Here is a 13,015-nt window from a genome sequence, read left to right on the forward strand (position 1 = left end):
AGTAAGATATAAGTATTCCACTGGGATAAGGGAACTACAATGAATCGGCCCAATTTTGCCACTTCGTTTATGTATCAACACCCTGAGTTCTATTTCCTGATAAACTGAAAAGCCCCATAAGCTGAATTTTGAATCTATTGACAAACTAAACCTCTGAAACCATCAAACAGATATATCGTGTACACAGAAGTGTTATTCCAAGTAATTTTAAAATGATTCACCAGGCTGCCTGAACTGAATGCCTTCTGAAAGTGCTGGATTACAATATTCATAGTGCCCAGACATGGCTATTTCTAGGCTATTTGAGGAGGATAGATTGTAACACTCCTGGAAAGCACTAAGTTGGGAAAGACTATGCAAAATGTTGCTCTCTTACAAAGGTTAGAAAGCATTTTAACGTAACCACATGGCCATACGCTGAATTGTTTTCTGAATAGACAAACCACCAACTCATCCCTTAGTTTTTTAGGTAACACATGTCCTACTTGGTCTACCTCCATCTCTCAAATATTTATTCATCTTTTTGCAACACAAATGTCCACAAACCTGCACTGCTGATTACTCAATTTTGCATTTGATGTATAATTTCCATGGGGATTTTACAACATCCCTGGAACAGATTTGTGGACTGCTGTTCAGAAACAGCAAAAACAAAATTAAAAATGAGAAGGATTACTATATTTGCATACAAGAATAGTAGTATTACTCTCAATTTGTTTGAGGTTTTGCTTAATAACAAAAAAGGAGATGGCTTGTAAAAAGTTCTAGGGATGTTACTCAAAATTACAGTACGTACATCTTTCTACTGCAAAATCATTAGAATTACTAACTGAGCTACCTTAAGCTACCTTATGTATTAGCACCACTGAAAGATACTCATTTAATATACAAGCAAAGCAATCCAGACTGCCCTGAAAGTACTCCAGGATATAAGCAACTATCACAATAGGTCTGGCAGGAGGGGCAGGTTACTGGTCCCACCTGCCGAAGAGTTCCATCAGATGGGACCCAGGAGACAAGCCTTTTCTGCCATGGCACCCTGGAACATCATTCCCCCTGAGGTGATATTAGTCCCAACCCTATTGGCCTTCTGGAAATCTCTTCAAACGTGGCTCATCCAGCAGGCTTGGGGATCCCATGGAAATAGGTAGCCTGTGAGATGGTTATATTGTGTGTGGGATGTTGGTCCATTCTCCTGGGGTCTTAATTATGTTTAATTGTTTTTAATGGATGTTTTAGACTTGTTTTTAACTGTTTTATTGTACACCACTCAGTCACATTTGTGAGATGGGCGGCTATATAAATGTGATAAATAAAATAGATTTGTGGGGCAAAAGTTAAGAAGCAACATTTGTTTTCTCTTCTTGAAAGCAGAATTTTAGACTTGTTTGGGTATTGATCTTTTTTTCTCAGTTAGGAACCTGGTGGAGGACAGGAGAAATTCTGGATACATTACCTCCTCTAACCCATACATGTCATATTTCAATCCTACGCTTTAGCCCTTCATCAACGAAATAAAACAATCTCATGTTTCTGATCACAGGACAGATTGTTCTGCAGAAGAGGGGTGAAAATCTGATGCCAGACTGGTTCTCTGAGTTTATAGCTTTCTCTCTGAAATTTCTGACCCAGTGGACTATAGGTCTAAACCTTAGCTTTAAAATATTTAACATTTCAACAGCAGTATTTGGAAGAGGATTGCAAAGTGAATTTTGCTTCACCAAACTAAAAAGGTATATCCAGTGGGAAGGAAGTAAAGAAAGCAATTAAAGTCATTTGTTTACAGGAAAATGGTCTTCAAATATTGGAATCTATCATTCTTTGGTACCTCTGGGACTATGTTCACATATACCACACTATGCATTTATTAAGGCTAGTTCTAAATAAGTTTAATGAAATATCCCAAAGTATTTATTTTACATACTGTTTTTGGCTGCTTTATGGAACTCTCTTGTAAGCCAGACTTATTTAATTTAAACACTCTAAGTATCGTCTGTCACTGAAGACAGTTTATGTTATTTATTCATCTGATACTGTGGAACAGTGTATTTTAACCAATTAGCTAGTTAATATGATTGTAATTTTATAGCATATTCTGCATCTATTGTTAAGTCTCCATAAGCATTATTTAAGATAGAATTGCAACATAACTTCTAGAATTAAAATCACATTAAGCTGTCTGTTGTTTAACACATTTTTAACGTTAGTACTGCTATATAATATTTATTTTACCCATCAAGAAAAGGAAAGGTCACAGAAGTTAGTATCTCCTATGTTAAATGTAAACTCTTCACCATTCACTTAGAAATAGAAAAGTTCTGAAAGGTGTAAAACATTACACAACATCCCAAAGAGATTAATTAAATGCTCTATATTTTAGCTACAACTTTTCCTTTTTAGTATTTAACTTAAATGTATATTCTAAGTGTTAAAATTATTTCATAAACTTCACCAGCCTGTGCCTAGTAAGATAGCTTGGAATGGAAAAACTAGGTGTTTCATTTAAATTGCTGCCTGATACTATTAGTAGCATACACACCACTGTAACTTGCCCTTATGAAAGAGTATTTAAGATTTAAAAAAAATACTCTTGAAGAGCTCACCTCCTTTACAAATATAAACTACTCAGGTTTATAACTAGTCTGATAAAGATTCCTAGCAGGAGTGTGAATTAGCTGAATAAAAAGTTGAAATGGACCAATTTAGACTAGATTTGTGGTTGTACAGAGTGAACCGGAATGCTGAACCATGAGGTTCTTTGAGCATCGTGATGGTTTGTAGTACCATCAAGTCAGGTACTATGCCTACCAAAATGGCTGGATTGTTCACAGTTCTCTGTAATAGAGAAAGGAAAGAGGTAGAGGATTGGAAACAAGAACAGGTAAGTTTACTTTCTAATTATACTTATCAGTAAAGAGTACACCAGTTATGACTCCAAGTGACCTCGCTAAAACCATGACACCATGTTTATTGCTATCAATTACGTAATTCCCCATCATAAGGATGGCAAAAATGGCTTGCACCACACTGTTTATTACCTTCTCCATACCACCATGTAGGTTTTCAAAGCTACTGTAACTGCTCACTCTCCACTATCTTACAAAGATTGCCCTTCTTGGCCTAAAAGACAGCTGCACTTGTCAGAGGCTTTCTGACTGCAATGCATTAAAGCAGTCCTCTGCCTCTAATAAATGCGAACATACTAGAAAGGAGATTGAAATTTGTTCATGCAATGCACTGGTTTATTCATCCCAAAGAGCTACAGGAAATTGTTATAAAGATTAAGCGTTCTCACTGATTTCCCCAGAGATCCTAATTGCAAGATCACTGGATCTAAACAGATGGCTATTCCTGGCTGACCTTGTCTAGGACTAGAAACTAAGCAGGATTGGGTGGACACCAACAGATAATCACAGAGCTGTAGCCTAGATTGAGAAATCAAAAGCATACCTAGGAAGAAGACAGTGACAAACCACTTCCACACTGTTGTCAAAAGAACTACATGGATACATCCATGAAGTTACCAAAGGCTGGCTTGAAAATTGTATTTTCAAGTACCTGAAAGGATGTCACACAGAAGAAGGTCAAGACCTGTTCTCCATTGTTCCAGTTTACAGAACATGTGATAAGGGATTTAAATCCCAGGAAGGTCTATCCTGAAAAAGCAGTTCCACAATAGCAATAAATAACAGAAAGGAGGGCTGCCCTTCATTGGATGTGTTTAAGTAGAGGTTAAACACCCATCTGCTCAGGAATGCTTTTATTTGGATTCCTGAACCAAACAAGGAATTAAATACAATAATGCCCCTTAGGATTCTATGGATTCTCAGTGCAAGAACTTAACCATTTTTGACATGGCTAAGAGATCTTAGAAAGACTAGTCCATCCATTACTTTCCAACACCATGGGGATTAATGATGAAGGGGTTTTAGCATCCACCTGTTTCACATTTTTCTGAAAGTTGTGGTTTTTATCCCATCAGAAGTGTTAACTCCAGTCTGATAATTCTACCCCCTACCCCACAATTGACATTTTAAATCTTAATTGAGGAATACAGTTCCAAAGTACTAAAGTGGGTCCCAAAGCAAAGCTTGTGGTTGGAACACATCTCTAATTCCTATTCTCATAGCTGAGTTCCTTTGGAGAATGTTAGCTACTGCTAAACACCAAGTACACATGACATAAAGCTTGTCACATACATTTTCAGAATTTGTTTTTATCATAACTAACACCGGAGAGCTTTTGCAGTGGGAGGGAAAGCTAATAGATTCCTAATAGTTGCCAGCAAAAATCACCCATACTTTGCCAAAATTGTCAGTTGAGAACAGAAACTTTTACAAAACCAAAATTCAAGGAAATAATTGGATCTAAGGTATCCTTCCCTTAATTGGGAGCTCTCCAGATGAGAACCCCAAAAGTTGAAGTTCCACATCAACAGCTATACTGGCTGAGGAGTTCAGGGAGGGCATCCAGATTGGAGAAGGTATCTATGTTCTTATCAAGAACAGGCTCACTGAAATCAAAGAGAAGTTACTCACAATCAAGATAGATGCACTGAAATTAAAAAACTTAGGTATGATTGAATATACAAATTAAATAAGCATACCTGGAAAATTTACTACACTTCATGAATATGAAAAAGTCAACATTACAGTTTATACAAACTATACTTTTAATTTAAAAATTGCATTTTGGGTATTCAAAACACTCCACATCCAAGTATACTATATGCCAACAGAAAATCAGTCACTCTTCTTATTTTTACTGAAATCAGAATTAGCTTTCCTATGCTGCCCTGCAACTTTAATGGAGCTGAAATGACAGTGCTGTAAATCAGACTGAATTCCCATATTACACTATGTCACTTGTCTTGAGTTAACACAAATCCAGTCACTTATGGCATATTCTACAAACTGTAATTAAAGCATGCCTGGCTTCAGGTTATTTGTAAACCAAGTCTGGATATATGGGCATTCAATAAAAACAAAGAAGCTACTTTAGCTTTCGAGATGCAAAGATACAACAAAGAACAATTAGCTACCCAAATCCCAAGTACTGGAGGAAGAAAGAAGTTGGTAGGGGAGCTCAGAGCTTACTACAGTAATGTACAGTTCTCCAGAGGAAGGCCAAGAATATGCTAAGGAGATGACATCAAGTTTAGGTTTGCTTCTGATCTGACCCATGACTGATCTATCAAGAAAATAGAGATTGGCTGTATAGGACAATACAGCCTGTTTTCTTTATTTCTTCTAATATCGAGACACAGTATCTGTTTCCAGAGTCCAATGAAGATGACAGAGGAGTACCTAGGGCACAGGTATATTGCTGAGAATGATATTCCCATGAGAAAGAAGAACCCTAAAACAAGTTTTATATATTTATGCCTCTACTAAAGACTACTATCTTACCTCTGATTTATGTTCAGTAACTATAGCAGTAAGGTACCAACATTCTCAAAGGGACGCGGTGGCGCTGCGGGTTAAACCGCTGAGCTGCCGATCGGAAGGTCGGCGGTTCGAAACTGCGCGGCGGGGTGAGCTCCCGTTGCTCGTCCCAGCTCCTGCACACCAAGCAGTTCGAAAACATGCAAATGTGAGTAGATTAATTGGTACCGCTTCGGCGGGAAGGTAACGGCGTTCCGTGAGTCATGCCGGCCACATGACCACGGACAGGTCCTTAGGGACAACGCCGGCTCCAAGGCTTAGAAACGGAGATGAGCACCGCCCCCTAGAGTCGGACACGACTGGACTTTACGTCAAGGGAAACCTTTACCTTTACCTTTACCAACATTCTACATTTGCATACTATGTGCCATGGTATTAAACCACAAATATGCTCTATTTACATGCATTTATTATATTATTACACTCAACAACCGACTTATAACAAAATATTTTTCCTTGGGGCTTTTAATTAGCTGAACAGGAAAAAAGTGATAGGATTTCTCCAGAAATGACTACAGTATTAGTATCCCTGTCACACACACAAGATAATATATGTGTAACAAAATTTGCAAAAGGTTAGTATCTCAAAGTTAACTTGCCTTTTTGAGGAATAGCAACATTTACACAAGTAATAGCAATGTGTGTTACTAATTCAAATTTACATAGGGATATGTAAATTTGAATTTGTAACACCATACTGCTATTACTTGCTATAAATCTGAGATTATGCAGCTGGCTTATTAAATTCTTGGTCAGTTTTTTTACTTAATCCTCTACTTCACAGTAAAGTCAGTTTTGTAGCCTACACATTCCCTTTGTATAAAACTGAAAATTACATGCTGCATTTTGTCATATTCAGAGAGTGTATGTGTATCACATCACATACCATTAACTTCCTGCAGTGTATACTTTTAATTGGACTATCCAACACATTAAACAGAGTTTATATAACTCACAAAATACAAGATCTCTGTGAATCCAGTTCTCCTGTCAATAGTGGGAGTGTAATTAAGAATTAGGAACAAAAGCCCACCAAGTGAAGTAGAGTGTTGAGCCAGTTCTAAAACTAATCCTTGAGGAATGGTGCTTAACTTAGTTGCAGTTGATATATTTGCAAAAGGGATTATGAAAACCTTTGCAAATTTTCTATGCTTAACTGAAGTATCCTCATGTCCCTTCTTCCCAGATTCTGGTTATTAATATATACCATCCCAGCTTAGTATGGAATGCTGGAACTGATTGATGCTTTTCTATCCACTTCAGGCAGCTGGTGAAATAGGGAGGACTTACAAAAAACTCATTCAGAAATTGAAAGCAAACATGATACAGTAGTATGAAGCAGCATTCAGCAGAAGATGTGAAAGAATGTATGTTGGTGCATTCGGATTATATGTACATGGCCCTCCAGATCCATATGAACATGAAATGCTGAACAGGCAAATTTCAAAATCAAGTCGACAAAATCTATTCACATTTCAGTTATACATACATTGGTATGTACAACTCCAGTCACAGAGTAAGCAGACACAATTTCATCATGCCCAATATTTTGATTCTAACTTGATCCTACAGAAAGAGGACTCACTGAATTTTACGTATTTAAAGACTTTACAATGCCATTCATGTCAACCTAGGACTCGGGGTAATTGATAATACATAAAATATGAACAAGAGCAAACTATACACAATACAATACAGTGCAATCTGGCTCTAAGCAAAGTTCACCCTTAACACATAATAAGCATAGGGGCATAGCATTAATTATATAACACCTGGGGGGAAAAAACAGGTACCTCAACAGAGGAGGACCATATCCACAGTCCATCCAGATGACACTGATTAACAGAGGAGACTTGGAGCATGCCCACCCTGCCAAATCTGGTGGGAGGCGCAGAAACCACTAGAGATAGGCAGTCCCACAAGTAACCCAGTCCTACACCATGCAGGGCTTTACAGGTGATAATCAGCACCATGAATTGTACCCAGAAGCCTACTGGAAGTTAAATCATTGCTTCATGAGCTGCACTAACATGGGCGTACCCAGGTGTGCAGAGAACTGCATGTGCTCCTGCATTTTGGATCAGTTACAGATTCTGGATGCTCTTCAAGGGCAGCCCCATATAAAGTGCATTGCAACAGTCCAATCAGGAGGTGAAGAAGGTATGAGTGACCATGAGCAGAGCATCTCAATCTAGGAATGGGTGTAACTGGTGTGCAAACTAGATTTGTGCAAAGGCCACATGTTCCTCAAGCAGGAATCCAGAGTCCAGATCTCCAGATCCAGGGGGGCCTAAACCCATAGTCACTCAGTATTGCTAGGGTTGAGTCAAAACCTGTTCTTCCCCATCCAGGCCCCCACAGGCTCCAGGCACTGGGATATCAATGGAGCTTAAATTAACTGCATAAGACAGCCTTAACTAGTCAGTCTTCACAAATTTTATACTTATATCATTCTTCCTCTGCAATATATTCAAACCAGAGAATCAATCAAAAATTATCAGCTGATCAAAATATTATTTTGAATGATAAAGTTTATATCCCACTTTTTCATTCACTGCTTCTATACTACATTAGCATGTTTGCTATTTACGTATTTTTATGCAAAACCTTTTTAATAGTCTTGTGTGAACTGCAACTGATTCCTATCAATGAGGCCTCCCCTCACAGAGGTGTATTACTCTGTGATGCACAAACTGATAAGCAGTTGCAAAATATTCTGGTTCCACAAATCGTCAAGAATGAACTGCTTGATCACTTGGGAAGCAAGGTCCTGTGGACATCCCACTCCACTGATTAGAAGTGAGAGGTTATGGCAGTTTAATGATGCATTTTGAAAGGTATTTCTCTCAAAACAAAGCAAGGTGCTCCTTGTTAGACTGCTACTGTCCTAGCTTTTGGGTACTGTATTGTTTTTATACTAAACTTTAATCCTATTTTGAGCCTGGTATCTTTTCAGATCTATATCTTTTAAGATTTAAGATGACCGGAAGAAACCAGTGTAATATTTTGTGGTATGGACATGCAGTTAGAAAGAAAACTAATCTTCCAACATTTTAGCTTGTCACACAATCTGTTAAGAACACAGGAGTCCAGCCATTTTGCATATGCACCCACAGAGACAGACCTGGACACTACATAAATTGTGTAAATGTAAATGATAATGCTTATCAATAGATAACCAATCTTTAATGAGAATCATTAAAACTGTGGAATATGCTTAGAAAAATGGGAATCTCGGAACATCTCATTGTCCTTATGCAAAGCCTATACACAGGTCAGGAAGCCACAGTTCAGATAGAAAAAACAGTGAAAGAGACTGACTCCAGGTTGGCAAAGGAATGAGACAAGGCTGTATACTCTTCCCTTATTTATTAAAGCTATATGCTAAGTATATATTAAGGGAAGCTGGATTGGAAGATGAGCATGGTTTTAAAAATGGAGGAAGAAACTTCTATAACTTGAGCTATGTTGATGGCACTACTCTGATAACCGAAAATGCAAAGAATCTGCAAGCTCTGGTAATAAAAGCCAAGGAGCACAGTGAAAAAAAATGGACTAAAATTAAACATAAGGAATACCAAACCAGTAACTCTTACAACAACCAGCCTTAGAATTGACAATGAAGATACTGAAGTGGTAACTAGCTTCTGCCTTTTAGGATCAACCACCAACATAGTATAGGAACAAGCAGTAAAGAAATACATTGCAGGCTAGCACTTGGTAGAGCAGCTATGAAGGTCTTGGAAAAGATATTCAAATGCCGTGATGTGTCTACACCTACAAAGATCAGAACAGTGAAAGCCATGGTATTCCCTGTGATGTTCTAAGAAAGCAAAAGTTGGACTTTGAAGAAGCAGGCTAGGAAGAGTATTGATATGTCTGAGTATTAACACTTTTGGTGTTGGAGAGGATTCCTGAGAATACCATGGACAGCCAAGAAAACAAACAATTGAATCATCAAACAAATCAACCCCGAGTTATCACTCAAGGCACAAATGACCAGGCTCAAATTATGCTATGTTCAGACTCATTATGCTAAGACCTAGCTCTCTGGAGAAGGCTCTAACCCTGGGAAGGGTGGAAGGAAAGAGGACACCCAGCTGCAAGGCAGATGGACTCAGATATAGTGATGATGGGTACACTGCTGAAAGACCTGAAGGACCAAGTTAGGGACATACAGATGGCACATAATCAGTCAATCACACCTATTGTTTTTAACTCAGTTGAATGCTAATGATTATTCACCAAGAGTAAGGTGGTGACAGATAATTCCAAGTAATAACAGAAGGACTGTTTCTTTCTACTAGCACTAGCACCATACAATGGTGAAAAATCCAGCCCCCATGCCATCTCCACCCACAAGTGATTAAGTATTATATCCCTCAGCTTCTCCACAAGTTCTGAAAAGCCTGGTGAAACTTAATAGATTTCTTTGAACTCCTGGAGAGGAGAGGATGGAAACATCAATGTTTCACAACACATTTCCGTATGGCAACTTTTTCCATACACCACTGCAAAAGGCCCCCCAGCCTGAATAATTTGACAAAATACATCTGTTTCAATAGCCTTCTCAGGCTGCTGCATTCAGAGGATAATATCAGCTGCTTTTTCAAAAAAAAAAAAAAAAGGTGAAATTCATGCACTGCTTTTTTGTGAAGGAGTATGATTATACAAATTATCAACAACACTGCAGATCATTTCTTGGAGACAGGTGAAGCAAGGAAACAATACAAGTCCAGTTAGCTCACACATAAAAGAATTACAGTGGCATTGCAATGTAAGCTTAAAAACTGCAATACATCAGCAACATATGGGATTAGGGAACATGAGAAGACAGAAATTTGAGGGTACGACCTATGTGATTCTTAGAAATGAATTGGTAAGAAAATGTACTGGTGCTTAAGCACCTATTTCCTGTCCAATAAGTGTAGGGGCACCTGTGTCCCATTCCTACATGTTGCCTGTTTTCTATATGAATTTATTTTGCAGTTAACTATTTTATGCTTCGTTAAAGGGGTATTACTTTTTCTATTAGTTTTAGCTAACATGTTTTAGGAACTCTGAAGTTATACACCTCACCTTGGACTATGTTAATAGATCTGCACCTCCTCTCCAGTATATTTCTATCCTTACTCCTGCTAAAATTAAAAAAAAATACTGGCAAGACAGGGAGAAAGGAGATAATCCTGCAACTAAAACGAAAAAAGGGAAAAAAACAACAAAATTCTTTCCAAAGGGCAAATAAGGAGAAAGCACTGGAAACTATTAGTATGGCATGCATTAAAAAAAATGATGCTGTGGCTGGTAAACAAGGACAACTGGAAAACCACTTGATTATTCCTTTGTTTTTCTCTAACACCCTGCAGAATATTTCCCTGGGGAAACGGCCATTGCTGCTTTTCCCAAGGTACAAGTCCAAGTTTTCGCATGACCTCTCCTCTCTTGCTTCCATGTAACTGCTGGAGTAAATGAAGATTTTCCGAGATAGCCCCCTTCCGTGCCTGGCGCTTTCATCCTCCAGGGCGCCATACGCCCCAGCCAGACTTTTCTGGTCCTGAAGGAAACGGAGCGCTCTCGGCCAGTTCTGGCTCCCCCCCCACCAGCTCGCAGCAGGCCCTGAACCAGGGTGACCTTGACCCACGTTCCAGGCATTCCTGCGCCGGCTCCTCAGCGGAGGCGTCACTAGCGGTCACCAGCAAGAGCAGAGCTTTCGCCGGGCCCCTTCCCCGCCCTCCTCCATTCCAGCGAGCGCACCGGCGGAGCTGCTCCGGCCTCTCCTGATGCCTCTGGAGTAAACACGCGAAGAACCTGGAACTACCGGCGGCCAACCCAACACGGAAAGAAGCACCCTTTCCTCCTACGCACGCGCTATGGGCTACACACACCTTCCTCCTCACCTTCTTGCTGCTTCTCAAGTTAAACGCGCGCCAAACGGCCCAACCACCACTCGGCGGGCTTCCCGCTTTCCAAGCTGCTATCTATGGACCGTCCCTTTCAAGCGGCCGCCGAGATTCAGCTTTCGTGAGCTGGGGGCGCGTCACGGGCAACGCGCGAGCTCTGGAGTTACAGCGGTTTTCAAACAACGGGACGAACAAAACTAAAAAAGTGGGGAAGATGCAAGACTCAGAATCATGGACCAAGCACTCCACGGGTTGGGGACAATAAGGGACATTTCAATGCAACCTCCTGGCGACGACGCCACGTTGGGGGAACGCTGACGAAAGCACGCCCCTTACCCGCCCTCCGAATTTAGGCCGTCCCCTCCACCTCTGGTGGTCCCGCTCCGCCACGCCCCTTTAAGAGAGCAGGCCGGCTGATAAAACCCACCTGAACCTGCTTGCGCACCTGCCCCCGATCTGTTCCGCCGCCAACCTGCCTGCCCCGGTGTACTGTATCGGTAGGACGCCTCGCTCGCTGCAACGCGAAGAGGCAGGCAGGTCGCCCTGGAGTCCCTGCCAGTAAGGCTGACACTACACCCGGCTGATAGTAGCTTTCAGGGACACGAGCAGCTCTTAGTTTTATACAGACGTTCTCCCCTGGGAACGAGCCCCTGCAGTCTCGCGGACACTGCCTTCCCTGACTCCTTCCTAGGACGAACGCCTCGAAACCAGCCCTCCCTGAAGTTCGCGGGGCTTGCTTCCAAACAGCCTTGCCCGGGCCTCCGCTGACAGGCGCCCCGCTCCCTCCCAATTCCCCGCCCTGGTGCCCATGTCCGCCCAGTAAGCTCTCCGTTTTGCCTCACTCAGTTTCCCGGGAGAGTGCCCTTCCCTTCCCCCAGGGCGTCGCGCAGCCCTGCCGCCGGCTTTTCCTCCCTCGGCTCGGCTCCATCCCCCTCCAGGGCGAGCCCCACCCGCGCAGCGGCTCTGCCTTTCCTCCAAGGGGGACGCGAGCTGCTGCTGGGACGCGAGCGGCGCCGGACTTACTCGAGACCGCGATGCTCTGGCTAGCCGACTTTCCGCAAAGCGCGACGAGGCAGCAGCTCCAGACCCACAGGGCTGCCAGGAGCGCGGTTCTACACATGGCTCGCAACGTGGCCAGTCCCCGGACCGACACGGGGGAATGCAAAGGGGTGGGAGCGTCCGTGCAAAAGAAGGGGGGGAAAAGTTTCCAAAAGTTTCGCGGACAAGAAAAGTGAGGAAGTGCGAGCGCCTCTGTGGGAAGAGGTGGGAGACGTCAACTCCACGCTCGCCTCGTCTCCACCGCGCCTTAAGTGCGTGAAGAGAAATATGCAAATGAGACTCCCCACCTATTGGCTCTTATCTTACGCGTTCTTCGTGAAGGGAGGAGGGGCCCCTCTATCCCCTGGCATTGCAGTGAAGCTGGCTGGGCGAGCCAGTTTTTTTTCCAAAGATGCTTTTACGTAGCGTGGCGATTCAGCGTCCCTGTAGTTATAGACTGCGCACGGAGCGGGTTTAAAGCGAAGAAACTCTTGTCACGCACTGTGTGCCACGGAGTTTGCAATAACGAGAAACGGCTTCTTCTGGAATGGAGAGGGATGGTTTGGTGCGCAACGGTGTTGAACAAGGCTCGCCAGGGAACCAAATCAGACCCGCAAATACGGCCATTCATTC

At 41.8% G+C, this 13,015-nt stretch overlaps 1 protein-coding gene across 2 annotated transcripts in view; it reads right to left on the reverse strand.

Annotated features, from left to right (window-relative positions):
• The window catches only part of LPL (lipoprotein lipase), a 35,068-nt gene extending 22,381 nt beyond the window's left edge, over positions 1–12,687 (reverse strand). The window contains exon 1 of one of the 2 annotated variants that reach the window (XM_063294913.1): positions 12,368–12,687. In XM_063294913.1, the coding sequence (XP_063150983.1) occupies positions 12,368–12,464 (97 nt within the window). In that variant the 5' untranslated portion in view covers positions 12,465–12,687. The remainder of the gene's footprint in view (positions 1–12,367) is intronic. The other variant, XM_063294912.1, reaches the window with a different exon arrangement.
• Between the last annotated feature and the right edge of the window lie 328 nt (positions 12,688–13,015).

This window comes from Candoia aspera, chromosome 2 (assembly GCF_035149785.1).
Source record: "Candoia aspera isolate rCanAsp1 chromosome 2, rCanAsp1.hap2, whole genome shotgun sequence".
NCBI lineage: Eukaryota > Metazoa > Chordata > Lepidosauria > Squamata > Boidae > Candoia > Candoia aspera.